Raw genomic sequence first — 15,644 nt, 5'->3', positions numbered from 1 at the left:
CCTCTCCAAGTTGCTTTTTGATCACGGTGTTTCACTGCAGCAATAGAAGCCCTGACTAAGACAATTTTTAACACAATTGTTGTTTAAGATCAACAATTAATAAATGGCACCTCATGAAACTGAGAAGCTTCTCAGCTTGCACAGGACCTGCACAGGTCTGCACCAGGTCCTCTGCGCATGTATTACAGCTTTCGTGCTTTTATGGGATTCCTGAGTGTGTGAACAAGTGGGCCTCTGCATATTGCACTGACTCTTGGGCTCTTTCCCTGTTTGTCCTGTCCAACTCTGACATGTTAGTTTTTGTTTTATGTTATCATATTTTATTTTGTTGTTATCTTAAAAGCCTGTTCTTTTCTAATGAGATACAGAAAAGGGGGTGGATCCAGACAGGAGGGTATGTGGGGAGGGGGCGGGGCATAATCAGGATATATTGTGAGAAAAGAATCTGTCTTCAATAAAAGGAATAAAGGAAAGATTTTATTTTCTCTCTTTTTTTTTAAGTGTGTGGGGTTGGGGGTAGTATGTGCACATAAATGCAGTGCCTATAAAGGCCAGAAGGGGGCAGCAGATACCCTGGAGATAGTTACAGGCCGTCCTGAGGCAGCCAACATGCGCTCTAACCACTATGCTATTTCCCCAGCCCCTGCTTTATTTTTTAAATAAAGAATCTCTCTCTAGGGGCTTGCGAGTGGGGTATCAGTAGCACACTTCTCCAAAGCATTCGGACTAAGTTTGGATCCCCAGGAGCAATGTAGTCAGGTAGGCATGGTGTAACGCCAGCAATGGAAGGCAGAGACAGGGGGATGCCTGCAAGCAGACAGCTGTCCACACAGAAGGTCGCCCTCTGACCTCCACACACAGGCACTCATGAACACTCACGGACATGCACAGAAGGTCGCCCTCTGACCTACACACGCAGGCACACTCGTGAACGCTCACGGACATGCACAGAAGAGTCACTCCAGCCCAGGCTACACTCACCACCCTCCTACCTCAGGTGCTAGTGTCACAGATGTGTGCTCCACACCCCGTGTGCTTGCTAAACTGAGTTCTTTGCCAGCCTGACAGGCAGGCGTGGGTGCCTGGAAGAGGCCCAGCTCGGCTGCTGGCTGGCTAGGCAAAGGATCTGTAGAAACAGAGCCCTGGTGGGCTCAGACAACATGACCACACCTTCCCACTGGGGCCTCGGACAGCAATGGACCAGCTGGTTCCTGTAGAACCCTGGTGTACAGGACACTGGCTGGAGGACACTGGCAGGCAGGCATTTAACCAAGAGTATCCCCATGAAAATATGGAAGAGCAGGCTGTGTCAGCCACTGAACACCCAGCTACCAAGTGCATGAGGCATCCAGCATGCTCCCTAGGTGGGGTTAAGCCCCATGGGTCTGCTGGCTTTCAGTGACTGCTAGTGGTATCCGGGATCATGGTGACCCAATCTGGACCCAGCCTCTATGGAGAAGAGGGAGAAAGGGGTGTTACTAACTGCACCACCACCACCACCCCCGCCATGCTTTCTGACCCAAGGACCTGAGGAGTACATAAGGAGCCTGACCATTCCCAGAAAGACACACACCTTGTCCTGGGATACAGTGAGGCCTGTCAGCACTTCCGATGCCCCTGGGAGACTGGCAAGGCACCCTGGGAACATCCTCAGGCATGAGTAATGTGGTCCGTGAAGGGTCTCTGTGTTTTAAAGTGGACCTAACATAAGCATCCACCACAACCAAGGAAGGCCACAATGGCTATAAGGCCTTGGTCTTGGCCTGTATACAGAACACCCAGGCCACATCTCGGTCTCCCAAGTCAATGCTAAGACTGGGCGGGTCCAACACAGGACACTAGGGAACGAGGCAGCAGGGCCATCTCACCTGGAGAGCTGAAAAATCAACACTCAGATCAGAGACGTTTGGTACAAAGTTTATAACTCACCCTCCCATGAAAAAGGAACTTTTAAATGTTCTGGAATAGATGGGAATGGCAGACCCACTTCCAAGGCCTGGCTACACATCTGGTCCATGTGGACAGTGTGGAGGCAGGACGGGACATCCAGCTTGAGGGAGGAGCTTGGAGGCCTGGAGCAGGAATCTTCTGCAGGCTTGAGAACAGGATCCAGACCAAAAGCCCCGAGTGACCCTTCAGGCAACCCGGACTTCTAGGCAGCCCAAGGTTTAGCAGCCTTCTTTCACACTTGTGATCCCTGCCCCAGGCCAAGGCCGACTGCCCCACCCAGGCAGACAAAGGGTTGTTCATGGCCGGCAGGACTGTCACGGAGGGTGCTGACTTCATGTACCATCTCAGATCAGCCCATTCCTGGGGCCATGCACGGATGGCCCTTCTCAAAAAGCCCTTGGTGGTGGGAGACAGCCCTCAGAGCAGGGCCTCATCTTTTAGAGGCCGTGTGCTTGTGTTCCTGGCACTCAAGCAGCAATGAGGATGGACCCTGCCCACACTCAGGGCCAGCCAGGCACCCAAGACACTGGTTAGCAGTCACCAGCTGGGACCCTGGGGCAGCTCCAAAGACGAAGTGCCTGACCAGGGCCAGGGGGCCGGCACATGACTGCCCACAGATGGCTTCCTGGCTTCCAAAGCAGGAAGAGACTGGGTACTCATTGTGGCTAAGGTCCGTCGCCGAGGGTCAGCGTCAGTGACAGACTGGGCTTACGCTCGGGTTCCTCATCCCCATTGCAGGGCTGGGGTGGCCGGGACTTGAAGAAGTCTGAGACATAGCGGACCTGGGGGAGAGGAAGGCAGTGAGTAAAGCCAGAAGACCAGAGGGAGGAGCCAAAGAGGGTTGTGAAGTAGATGGGGCCAGCGGTGAGGGGCAAGCTCTGAGGGGCAGAGCAGCAGGCGGAGATCGCAGGAACAGAGGGGTCAGGGCAGATCCTGCAGGATGGGCAAGCAGGGCTCACCGTGAGGCAGGCCACCAGGGCTCCCTGCAGGAGGCCGACGAGGACATCACTCCAGTGGTGCTTGTGGTCGGACACGCGGGTGTAGCCCACGTAGATCGCAAAGGCCACCAAGAAGAACTGAACCGTGGGTCTCAGCAGCCGTGCCCACTTCCAGCACAGCCGGGCCTGCACGTACAGCTGTTGGGGCATCAGCCTGCGTCAGCTGGGCCCGTGGGTGTCCACACCCTGCCCCACCCAGCGCAAGAGTCATCAACCCCCCTACCTCAGCCCTCCACATACCCCATCGTGCAGGGGAAGACCCAGGCGGGAGTGGGGGGGGGGGGGAGAGTAAGATTCCCCAGGAAGAAGGTGGACACTCACCGCCAGGAACAACATGCAGTACATGCCGAAGGAGGAGTGTCCGGAGTAAAAGGACAGCCTGGGAGGGAGAGCAGCCGGTCAGCGGAACCCGGAAGGAGGGGTGCAACTCTAAACGATGGCAAGCAGGGCTGGAGAGATGGCTCAGCAGTTACCAGCCCTGACTGCTTTTGCAGAGGACCCAAGCTCAGTTCCCAGTAGCCATTTGTAGCTAGAGTTTTCCTGCCTGGCCCACAGTCAGGACAAATCTCTCTCACCTGCCAGTCCCACAGACGCTCAGACCCGACCAAGTAAACACAGAGACTTATATTGGTTACAAACTGTATGGCCGTGGCAGGCTTCTTGCTAACTGTTCTTACAGCTTAAATTAATCCATTTCCATTAATCTATACCTTGCCACGTGGCTCGTGGCTTACCGGCATCTTCACATGCTGTTTGTCATCGTGGCAGCTGGCAGTGTCTCTCTGACTCAGCCTTCCACTTCCCAGCTTTATTCTCCTCCTTGTCCCGCCTACACTTCCTGCCTAGCCAATGGCCAATCAGTGTTTTATTTATTGACTAATCAGCAACACATTTGCCATACAGAACATCCCACAGCACCTACATCCTGCTGCTCACAACTGTCTGTAACTCCAACTCCAGGAGATCCGATGCCTCTGAGGAATGTGCCTGTGTACACACATGCATGCACGCGCGCGCACGCACACACACACACACACACACACACACACACACACACACACACAAAAATAAATCATCCTTAAGATTTATTTATCGCCGGGCGGTGGTGGCCCACGCCTTTAATACCAGCACTTGGGAGACAGAGGCAGGTGGATCTTTGTGAGTTCAAGGCCAGCCTGGTCTCCAAAGCGAGTTCCAGGAAAGGCGCAAAGCTACACAGAGAAACTCTGTCTCGAAAAACAAAACAAAAAAAAATTTATTTATCTTTATTTTATGTATATACTGTTTTGTTTACAGCTGTGTGCCGCATGCATGCAGTGCCTGCAAGTGGCCAGAAGAGGGCATCACAAATGGTTCTGAGACTCTAACCCAGATCCTTTGGGAGAGCAGCCAGGGGTGTGGAACCTCTGAGTCATCTCTCCAGCCTCTTAACCTGAGGGAAGGCTTGCACACAGGACACTCCATCAGGAGGCCCTGGAGCGACCGTCTCACCCTCACATCACCAACTCCAGCTCCCTTACCTGCTCCTGGAGCAGGCATGGCCAGCAGGACCACATGGGGGCGGCAGGCAGCGGTCACCAGTACTGCCACCGTCACCCAATACTGACACGGCCACTGTTGTGACAGCTGGGTTCCAGGTACTGACCATCACCTCACCTTACAAAGATATTAGTCACTGCTGCCTCAGAGCTCAAGCAGCAGCCGGGGTCTGCCTTTGGCGGCTCCGAAGGGCCAGGCATCTCCAGAGCGCCCACAGAGCCACTCCACAATCTCGGCAGACAAAATAAGAAAACAAAATAGAGGTGTATTCCAATCCTGCTGACCCACTACGCTGGCGACAACACAGCCGTCCACAGTGTTCTCTCGGGTAAGCCACTAAATAGACGGTAACCACACTGTCCATTCTCCCCTGTAACTCGGTGTTAAAGGCATTTTCCTGGCATGTGCAAGTCAAAGCCATGGGTTTGCTCTTCAGTATGGCCACAAATAGACAAACAGACAAAAATCACTGTTTTGCAACAAAAAAACCACACACGCACACACATGGCGTGGCTAGTAAACAGAAGCTGACTAAAGAGCTGGGGAGATGCTCGGCGAGTCACGTGCCCTCTCCGCAAGCGTGAGGACCTAAGTTCCATCCCTAACACTCAGGTGACAAGGGAGGTGTGTGGTGCATTCCCGTAATCCCAGGCCTGGGGAGGTAGAGACAGAAGGATCCCCGCAGCTTGTTGGCCAGTCTACAACTGTACAGCTCTAGGTTCAGCTAGAGACCTTGTCTTAAAGGAAAATGTGGAGAGGGACTGGAGAGGCGGCTCTGGGGTTAAGAGCACGTATTACCCTTGCAGGGACCAGGGTTCATTTCCCAGCACCCACGTAACAGCTGACAACCATCTGTAACTCCAGTTCAAGGGGATCTGATGTCCTCTTCAGACCTCCATGGACTCCTGCATGAACCTGGTGTACATACATACATGCAGGAAAACACACGTGCACATAAATAAAATAAATATCTTATATATTTAGATATAGTGGAGAGTAACTGAGGAAGACGCTTGCCTGCCGGCCCACACACATATGCAGACACACAAACACACACATAGAACAGTTCATGAGGAGACACAAGTGCCAAGCTTAGGGACAGACACTGCGGCCAGTCACTGGAAACATCCAGAGATGAGAACATCTGTGAGGACAGAAGGAAGGGACAAAAGCCAAGAAGACATTCTACGCCGATCATGGTGACACAAGCCTGTCACCCCGGCACTCGGGAGACTGAGGCAGGAAGATGAGAAGTTTGAGGTCATTCTGGTGAGATCCTGTCTCAAAAAACAAAAACTGCATTATGGATGTGAAAATGCCAATAGTACTGAAAGTGAAAAAGCCCTGGAAGGCCTAATGGCTGGTCAGAGCCAGCAGACAGAGAGGGCTCAGCGGAGATCACAGAGCGAGGATGCGGGACACACAGGCCACACCAAGGATGAATAGCAGGGCTCGGAAGAGCGGGACGAGAAGGGAACCGTGCTCAGAGCAAACAAGCTCACCACAGAGGACCCTGAAGAGGCAACCGCTCAGTCACAGTAGATCCCTCAGCACACGCCTCAAGGGGCAGGGGGCCGTCACCCCACCTCTGCAGGGCAGGCCACTGCCTCCCAGACAAAATGAACCCTGAGACTGCCCACTTGTGTACCTGCCCTGCCAAAGACACAGAGGAAGACCCATGGCCGCCTTCTCTGCCTGCCTCTGCCAATGGGTCTTCTCCATTCACCAGGCTCCAGACTTCTTGCCCCTCAGAGCCTTGCCTGGGCTGCAAGCGGTACCTACCTGGCCTCGGTGACATTGGCAGGACTACCCCTGCACACCTCCAGCTGCACATAGCCAGAGCAGTTGACCCGGCTCCAGTCAGGGTCACAGACAGCCAAGAAGCTGGGTCGCAGGCGCCCGATCATGTACTTGGCCAGGTCAGTCAGAGACTGACTCACAGCGGCCCCAAACAGGAAGGTCCCCAGCACCTTGTAGATGGCGGCCACATAGTTGTTGAAGTCGGAGCGCGAATAGAGACGGTCTGTGTACACCAGGTAGGCCTCCCCCGACGAGACCTGCCAAGGAAACAGTGGCAGAGCAGTGGCAGACAGGCCTCCCACTGTACCCCCTGCTGGGGAGCGGAGTCCTACACACCTCAGGGCAGGGCTGACCCAGTCCCCACCCAAGCACTTTTCTGTCTTACAAGGATGACGGTGGCTGTGATGATGACCCCAGCCATGAGTCCATGGGTGATTGTGTCTGGACGGTAGGGGTACCGGATGGAGTCATCTCCGCAGTAGAACCCTCGTTTGTATGGCGCGTTCACCAGGGTCAGAATGACGAAGGGCAGAGAGGCTGTGGGAAGCCAGGGAAGGCACATGGTTCTCCACAGTGCAAATTCTTGCCCACGTATTATCTGCACTGGTATCACGGCCACTCTGCGATGACCCCATTGGAAAGTATTCCGGTGGCTTCTTTAACGAGCCCAGCTATTGGGCAGCTCTACCCTGCTGCCCCCTCACCTCACGTCGGGTCCCTAGGGCTGACTCAGCACCGGCAATCAGAACCTTCACACACACTGCAAGCACAATGACTCCTCCGAGAGTCACATCTCAGCACCTCTCCTGACAAGCCACCCATGCAGTCACTGCTGCTCTTCATGGCTCCTGTCCCCACAGAGAACCACACGGTCACCTTAGTGAGAGTTGGCTGGACTGCCCCATCTGCACAGGAACACCAAGGGGCCTGCTGTGTTCACGGTGGGGCACTGGACAGGTAGGTAAGGTCATCTAGCAACGCAAAGCTGTAGGGCTGTGGGCCACACAGCAAGGGCACAGCCAGAGCGCCACCCTAGAGTGCCTACTCTTTTTAATGCGCATTGATGCTTTGCCCGTATGGATGTCTGGGTAAGGGTGTTGGATCCCGGAGTTACAGGCAGTTGTGAGCTGCCACACGGGTGCTGGGATTTGAACCCTGGTCCTCTGGAGGAACAGTCAGTGCTCTTGAGTGCTGGACCATCTCTCCAGCCCCGACTCTCTGCTTCCTTATTTGCCTTCACTCCAAGTTCTGAGCCAATGTCAGCTACACAGTGGACAAGATGGAGGCAGCCCTGGGTTCGGGAGACTCAGGCCAAAGCCCAGAGACACAGACACTCTTGGAAAATGACCTAGCAGTGAAGCTGTGGCCAGAGCTGCAACCAAGGGCAGCTGGGGGGGTGAGAGCCGGTCACAAGGACAGGACGCCGGGCAGCGCCGTGTTCCACAGGCACAGGAACACAGACACCCCAAAGAGGCAAAGCTGGGCAAGTGCCCTTTGCCCGTGAGCAGAAAAGCTGGGTGTGGAGGGTGCGGCTTTGAGGTCCTGAATGCCAGGAGAACACAAGATGAGCCTTCCCTTAGCATACATACACGGGGAAACGGAGGGGCCAGAGAACAGTCCCTACACAGGCTGAGCCATCACAGTGCCCACAGGGGACAGGATCCAGGAAGGTGCTAACATCACCAAGCTAAGAAGGGGGGTTAAAAAGTGAGGGTGACAGCAGCAATGTCCCCTGGGAGGGGCCAGGCTTCGTGACAGTGAGAGAAGGCTTGAAGGAGAAGAGGTCAGAGGACAAGGTAAGACAGCCACAGAGGAGGAGAGAGGGGGAGAGCAGGGGAGAGGGGGAAAGCAAGGCAGAGGGTGGGACCAGGGGAGAGGGGGAGAGATGGTCAGAGAGGGGAAAGAGGGAGAGGGGGAGAGAGGGAGAGGGGGAAAGGAGGAGAGAGGGTCAGAGGAAACAGAGATGAGGTCAGAGGAAATCCCTTATCTTGTTCATAGGAGGCGGCAAAGTTAAAGGATCTGGTGATAACCATCACGGAGACAACTGGAGTCAGTGAGTCTGCTGAGTGGACATGCCAGGCAGGCCACGGCCACAGCCACAGCCACAGCCACAGCCACAGCCGTGCTGCAAGGTGTGAGCATGGCTGGGCTGCACGGCAGGTGTGGGCCAGCACACTGACTCCCGGGGTGTCCCCTCCTCTCCTTCCACCTTCCGTGGGTATCTTTAGGGGACGCTGTCCCCACCAATAGGCAAGGGTCCTTCATTCCGGCTGGCAGGGCCTCCCTACCAGCACCCAAAGCCTGTGCTGACTAAGGGGAGCAACAGGCTGGCATTGGCCTCCTCCTGCGTCTGTGACTCCCCGGGTAGCTCCGCCTCCGGGGACCCAGGACTTTTCAAGGAAAAATGTAAACTATTTCCAAGTCCTCCGGTGCCTGGCACGCAGTTAAAGCAACAGAAATGTTTTTAATAAACCCATACAGTCAAAAAGGGTGCCCAAGGCTCGGGAATGTCCCACGGGGCCTCCTGGCTGCCAAAGGGCGAAGCTGAATAGAATATCCTTCCGGGATGTGGACGATGGACCCAGAGGGAGAAGCAGAATGGACGGGAGCAGACGACATCCCGTCACAGCCTTCGGGGAAGGATCCAGCCACTGTCCCCTGGGCCCCCGAACAAACACTTGGCCTTTGTTCGCGCCTGGGGGGTTCGGAATGCTCCTCCCCGCGGCCTGAACCGGACTGGCAGGTTTGTCTGTGCGAGCCTGGCCGTCCCCGCCTCCCGGGGGCACCGTGCTGGACCTTGGCCACGGGTCACTGGCCTGCAGGGTCCTGGTGCCGCCCCGCCCAAGTGAGTCATGTCGCCCCGCAGCACTCGAGTGACTTCCTGCTGCCGGGACCCCCCACCCGGGAACAGCCACAGGTAGAGAGGCAGCCCGGATCACGCCAAGCGCCCAGGAGGGCTGGCAGGGCGCGCACAGGGAAGTGGGGAGCACCGGTCACCACCGTCCGCATCCCGAACGCGCACTGGCAGGAGGGACCGTGGGAGCGTGCACCTGGGAGAGAGTTCCCGCCCCCGGGTCCCCAGACTCTTACCGACCAGCACGCACAGCACGTCCAGCAGCACGAAGACCCACCTCCGCTCCATGTCGCCCCCGCCCAGGGACGCCCGCGACCCCCGCTTGTCCCAGCTGTTCCGGAGCGTCCCAGCAGCCCCAGGATCACATGGCCATGGAGACTGCCCGGCCCAGGGAAAGGGCTGGGCTTGACGAAAGGGCCCGGGCGAGGCGGGGGCGGGGCTGGAGGAGGGCGTGGCACGAAGAGAAAGTGCGGAGGCAGGAGGGACAGGAGCGGGCGGAGGCCCTGAGGGATGTGTTTGCTACCTTGACCCGGGTGTGGAGGGGCGGGGGCTTCGGGGCTGGGAGGGGTCTCAGGACAAACAGAAGTCTCCAGGCTGGCCTTCCGGAAACTCTAGGCTAAGAATATGGCTCCAAAGCCAGACTGGGGTCTCCCAGCTGGAAAGGCGTCTTCGGGCAGGGAGGAGCCGCCAAATCTCTATCTAGGCAGTAGGCTGGAGGTCACCCAAATGTCTCCAGCACCTGGGCGGGGTACTGCAGTTGTAATGTAGAGTTGCGGGTAGGGCAAGCTGCCTGGGCAGCACCAAGCTCACACTCAGGAGTCGATCTCCTCAGCCTTTCCAAGGGAGGGCCCCTGCACTGGACACCCTGACTCCTCTGAAATCAATCAAGTACCGTAGCAGGTAGAGACCCGCCTTCCCTCTGAACTAGCGTCTTGTAGTCCCTGGCGGGCTTGAAGGTTCTTTGACACTCTGTGGTGGGAGGGTCAGGATCATGCCCCTGCTTTATCCACTCTAGGGACAGCCACAGAGAATCCGAGTTGATTCATGAATGGGGCCCAGCCTACCCTGTCCCGGAGGTGTCCTGGAGCCCTGGGCCAGGGACACTTGGGGGAGCCAAGGGCATGTGGACGCTGGAAAGGAAGTTCAGGCTCCCAGTGCCCACACGAGATCCTTTGGGCTGTGACCACCTAAAGGTTTAAGAGGCCACCTCATGAAGCCTCCCCTCCAGAGGTCACAGCTCCTTGAGGCCTCCACTTAGGTCATATTCATCAGCCTTTCTCCCACCACAGGGTTGAGTTTCAAGATGTTTGAGACTCGAGGACGGCAGGGCGGAAGGACGGCTCCTGGATGAAAGTCCAAAAGATCCCCCTGACCTGCTCCTGCAGGATGTCACCTGGAGTAGAGCTGTCCTTAGAGGTCCCAAAAAAAACCCAGGTGCCTGCCCTGTGGTCCTGGGAGGGGGCAGTGCATAGTGGCCTGTTCATGGGTAAGGGAGGGCCCTGCACCCTAGAAGTGGCCAATAAAGTTGGCAGGCGGCACCTTCAACACACAGTAACCTGCCAACCACCGGGCTGGACAAGGACCGTGCAGAAACCTGGCTCCAGATGTTGCCTGTGTTCATCCCCCACACCCACTCCCCATCTATGCTGCAAGCCTGACCCTTTAAAGACGAGGGCAGTCCTTGGCAGGCTGGGCTCTGATGGCAGGACTCTGAGGGCAGGCACTCTGAGCAGAGCTCCCCTATACCTCCACTCCAGCATTCATTCACATCATCCACCCATGTCTGCAGCACATGACTCAGAGGTGCCAGGGTCATGCCTGCAACACATGTGGCATGTCTCCTGGCTCCCGACAACTCATGAATTGTGGCATCCTTCCTGCCCCCTTTAACCTCTGTTTACCTGGGACCTAACCATAAGAAAGTCTTAGCAGGTCAGGGCAACATTGCAATTGTGTAACCAATACTGTAGGGTCCCTTACTGAGTGCCTACTGTGTGCTGCGTGGAGAGCCAGGAAAGAGGAGGTGATGGAGGAGACTGGGGCACTGAGCAAGGACACAGAGATGGGGCAGGGAGGCTCCTGAGGGAAGGAGGGTGTGGAGGAGGAGGAATGCAGTGGAAGAGAGGAAGACTGTTGGAGGGGAAGTGGGAGAGGGGGCTGGAGAGGGTGAGACTGGAAAAGGGATGTGGCTGAGGAGGACTAATAGGAGGGTGAGTGGGAGGAGGAAGCTGGAGGAGGGTGAGTGGGAGGAGGAAGCTGGAGGGTGAGTGGGAGGAGGGAGGAAGCTGGAGGAGGGTGAGTGGGAGGAGGAAGCTGGAGGGTGAGTGGGAGGAGGGAGGAAGGTGGAGGAGGGTGAGTGGGAGGAGGGAGGAAGCTGGAGGGTGAGTGGGAGGAGGGAGGAAGGTGGAGGAGGGTGAGTGGGAGGAGGGAGGAAGCTGGAGGGTGAGTGGAAGGAGGGAGGAAGGTGGAGGAGGGTGAGTGGGAGGAGGGAGGAAGCTGGAGGAGGGTGGAAGGACAGGCTGGAGAAGGGATGAGGCTGGAAGAGGATGAGGATGGAGCATGTTGATGGAGAAAGTGGAGACTGGAGGAGGGTTGGGGCCTAAGGAGTATGAGGAAGGAGGAGGGTGAGGCTAGAGGGGATGAGTGGGAGGGGAGTTGGAGGAGGGGGAGCCTGGATAAACAGGGAGACTGTGGAGAGTTGAACCTTCATGGACGTTCTCCATCCTTCCCTCTTGGAAGGATTTGGGTCAGTTGTTAAAATCCTTTGGCAGTGTCAGCAGTAAAACCTTGTGGAGGCGGCAAAAATTAGGATTAAGGTTAGGATTGGGGTCATAGCTCCTAATCCATTACCAGCGTGGCCACAGTGAGGGGGTGAAGAACTTCTGTAGCAGAATTCTCTCACCAGACCACGCTGGGCCAAGCTGCCTATCCTGTGCAGGGGCCCCAGGGCGCATAGCTAGGAGCCTGGCCTTCCCCGGGGCAGAGGGGACTTGCCAGTCTTGCTAGCTTCCTGTCCCCACAGGGCACATTGTTGGCCCAGGGCAATGGAGCTCAGGGCTAGCTCTGGCCATGGGACTCTTGGCTACTCAGGCATCAGTGTCTCTGAATGCCGCAAAGGACCTGGGAAGTGGGCAGAGGGATCTACACATATTAGACACCTCCCACATACACACAGCCTTGGTTCTTCATTTCTCTGGGGATCTGGAGGCTGTTTCAGTGCCCCCTTCCCCAGAGTCAGGGTCCCACATGGTCTGATGCAGGCAGATGGTGACCAAGCAGGAAGTGTGGGTGTAGCCCTGCAGCCTAGGACCTCTGGAAATCAGCACTTACAAATAGGGTCCTGCTCAACAGGAAGCACCAGCCGGCAGAGGGCAGCCTGGAGAGTGGGCCACCGTGGGACCCAGGACCCAGGGCACTGCAGAGTGGCCTTCTGCTCTCCCCGAGCCCTCACCCCATGCCAGTCACCTGCAAGGCCCAGGCTGTGCACCTCCTGCCCGTTGCCTAGCTGCTCCTCTGCATGAGTACCAGGAGCCAGTGGCTGCACAACGCACACATCACCAGCATGCAGGGGCCCAGGGGTGGCTGAGCAGGGCACAAGTGTACTGTCGGTAGTGCATATGGTGGTGCTCTGCTCTCAGACACAGCAGGCCATGTGTGAGCGCTCACTTCCGTCCCCACACCCCCCTTCCTCAGACATGGCTACTGAGGGGCAGGCAAGGAGGGGCTCCATGACAGACAGACGAGGTAGACATCCTGGTGGCCCCGTTACCGCTGCTCACCCCTCCTGACACGATAGGTGTCTTTCTGATGGTCAGAGCTCCAAGAGGCAGAGAGGGGTTCCCACCCCCAGTGGACCTCCTGCCCTCAGTTTGGGGGCTCCCCCATACACGCGCGTCTCTGGAAATCTACACTGAGGCTCTGCACATCCCCTCAAGTCACCACACCCATCATGCCTCACGCCAGCCACAAGGCCTGGATCCAGGCAATGCTACAGTCCTCCATGGCTGCCAGGGTGGAGCTGCTGGATCAGGCAAACAAGTCCAGAGGGTCTGAGTGGCAGGGTAACAAGCCACTGTCAGCGGAAATGTCGTTCTTGGTAATGTGAGCACAATGCAGTGTATAGCTTGTCATGGGAATCCAAATACTCGAATTTTACCTGGTGACCCCATTAAAGAGCTACAGACTGGGAAACTGAGGGCCACTGAGAAGTGAACAGAAGATTGGACAATGAAGTCAGACCTGGGCCCATCATACCCCAGAGCTCTGACCAAGCCAGAGAGCCTGAGGCTCAGAGCAGTGGCAGGCCCAGATCCTCCAGCTCTGGGATGCTTTTTCCCTTCTCCAAGGCTGTCTCTCTCAAGCCAACATCCACTTGCTCAGTCCAGCACAGACTCCCATACTTGTACGCAAAGGCCTTCGTCCCAGTGCAGAGTCTCGAGGGATGCTCCTGGCCTGAGGACTGGGCTGAAAGGCAGGGACAGCACTGCTAGGGACGGCCTGCAACCATCTGAATTCACGAGGGTGGCCTGGCATCTGCCCCAGCTGCAGATGGCGAGGGCCGGCAGTCTGGCTCTGCTCCCCAAGTCTTCAGTGTCCCAGACACAGCAGACACGGAGCTTGGCCAGCAAGCCCGGAAATCACAGTCAGCGTGACGCAGAATTCAGGGTGGCTCCTCCTGGTTCTGGCCCACCCTGTGTCCCAATCTAATCTGGTCCCCCAACATACTCCTGCAGCAGCCCAGGACCATCCCAGGTTCCCCCACCCCTCTGGATTTCCAAACCTCTTGGCTTAGAAAAACGTTCTGTAGCCGGGCCTGTGTACCCCAGAACCAAGCAGAGAACGTCACGGCCTCGGCGATCGCTCCTCTCTGCTCTCAACTGTCCCTGCACACTCAGAAAACCCCATCTCTCTATGACCACGGGACCCAAGGACCTGCTGGCAGGACTACAAAGACAAAGGCCTTCCACAGAGGAGGACCGGGGGGACTGCCAGCCACAAGCCACTGCCAGGCAGTCAGGAACACGGATGATCCACGCCCACTGGCCTCATGAGACTGACTACTTAGCTCCACAAGAAAACCCACAGAATCAACTACCCAGGGTTCAAAGGGCCCCACAGAGGCTAAACCAACCACCAGAGAACCTGCATGGGTCTGACCTAGGTCCTCTGCATAAGCATCACGGTTGTGTAGCTTGATCTTCTTGTGGGACTCCTAACAACGGGCGTGGGGTATCTCCGACTCTGTGGCCTGCTTTCGGGACCCTTTTCCTCCTGCTGTGTTGCCTTGTCCAGCCGCAACATGAGGGGAGGTAACTAGTCTTACTGCAACTTCTGTGCCATGTTTGGTTCATATCCATGGGAGGCCTGCCCTTTTCTGAAGAGAAACAGGAGTGGATTGGGGGGGGGGGGTAGGGAGTGGGGAGGGATGTAACATATGAGAGAAAAATTAAAGGGAAAAAAAGACTAGAGTCCTCAGAAAGCCAGACAGGAAGCAAGGCTGATGCAGCCCTGAGTGAGCGGAGGGGATGGGAAAGTGAACAGCCTTCTATCCCCAAATCAGCATCAGGTGGCTTGTCTGAAACACACAGGTGTGTCGGGCATGGTGGCTCAGGCCTATAGTCCCAGTACTCAGGAAACTGAGAAAGGGGGATTAGCAGAAACTTAAGGCCAGCCTGGGCTACTCAGTGAGTTTGGGGCCAGTCTAGGCTAAAAACGAGATAAAAGCAGGGGCCGGAGCTGGCTCAGCAGCTTGCACACAGTCAAGCCTGAGGACCTGACCACCAAGGACCCCCAAGGTGTTCTCGACCTCTCGGGACAGGCATGCACCCACTGACATACACAGATAAACAGAAGAACAGGACAGGAAATATGTCCATGGCATAGAACTTGTCATGCAAAAGGCCTTGGGACAGACAGATGGACAGACACACACACACTCCTCTCCCTCCTCCTCCCCTCCTCCCAGGCAGGAGAATGGCAGGTTCCAGACCAGTCTGGTCTACAGAGACTCTGAGCCATCTTAGACTATGTACCAAGACCCTGTATATAAACAGAACAGAAAAACCAACACATAAAATAGTACATCAGTAACTACTACAGACTATAAAGACAGCAGCCACAACAAACACAGTTTTAGCAGATAAAAAATAAAGTAAGGATTCAGGACTGCGGATGGGCCTGGACTATTAGAAAAGATCCGCTACCTCAGTGTTGGGTTAATGGGAGCCATCTGAACAGAGGGGTGGATGGGAACAGACCCACTGTCCACACCAAAGAAAAGCCTCCCCACAGCATGGGGATTCTCAGATCCCACGCCGTCCCTCATTTCTCCCAGACCGTATTCCTTGCTCCGTCTTGGGCCCCACTGTCCAGAAACCCTGTCCCTGACCAGTCTGTCTGCAATACCCAAGGAAGTGACGCTAGGTACGTTTCCAATGGTGACCACACAGAACACCCTTCCCAACAAACACCGAATACCCGTCCACCAGCCAGGGCTCTCTGAC

The 15,644-nt window shown here is 56.2% G+C and overlaps 1 protein-coding gene across 1 annotated transcript; it reads right to left on the bottom strand.

Annotated features, from left to right (window-relative positions):
• Positions 1-1,901: 1,901 nt before the first annotated feature.
• On the bottom strand, positions 1,902-9,514 carry Plpp2 (phospholipid phosphatase 2). Its single transcript, XM_052747331.1, is given in 7 exon segments — positions 1,902-2,624; positions 2,626-2,732; positions 2,910-3,086; positions 3,270-3,327; positions 6,270-6,544; positions 6,673-6,824; positions 9,378-9,514. Coding segments are annotated over 7 exon segments (1,065 nt in total). The 5' UTR covers positions 9,430-9,514; the 3' UTR covers positions 1,902-2,380.
• Positions 9,515-15,644: the final 6,130 nt, after the last annotated feature.

Source organism: Peromyscus californicus, unplaced genomic scaffold (assembly GCF_007827085.1).
Source record: "Peromyscus californicus insignis strain IS unplaced genomic scaffold, ASM782708v3 Scaffold_1__1_contigs__length_55948999, whole genome shotgun sequence".
Classification (NCBI taxonomy): domain Eukaryota; kingdom Metazoa; phylum Chordata; class Mammalia; order Rodentia; family Cricetidae; genus Peromyscus; species Peromyscus californicus.
This window is presented reverse-complemented; position numbering and strand designations above follow the sequence as displayed.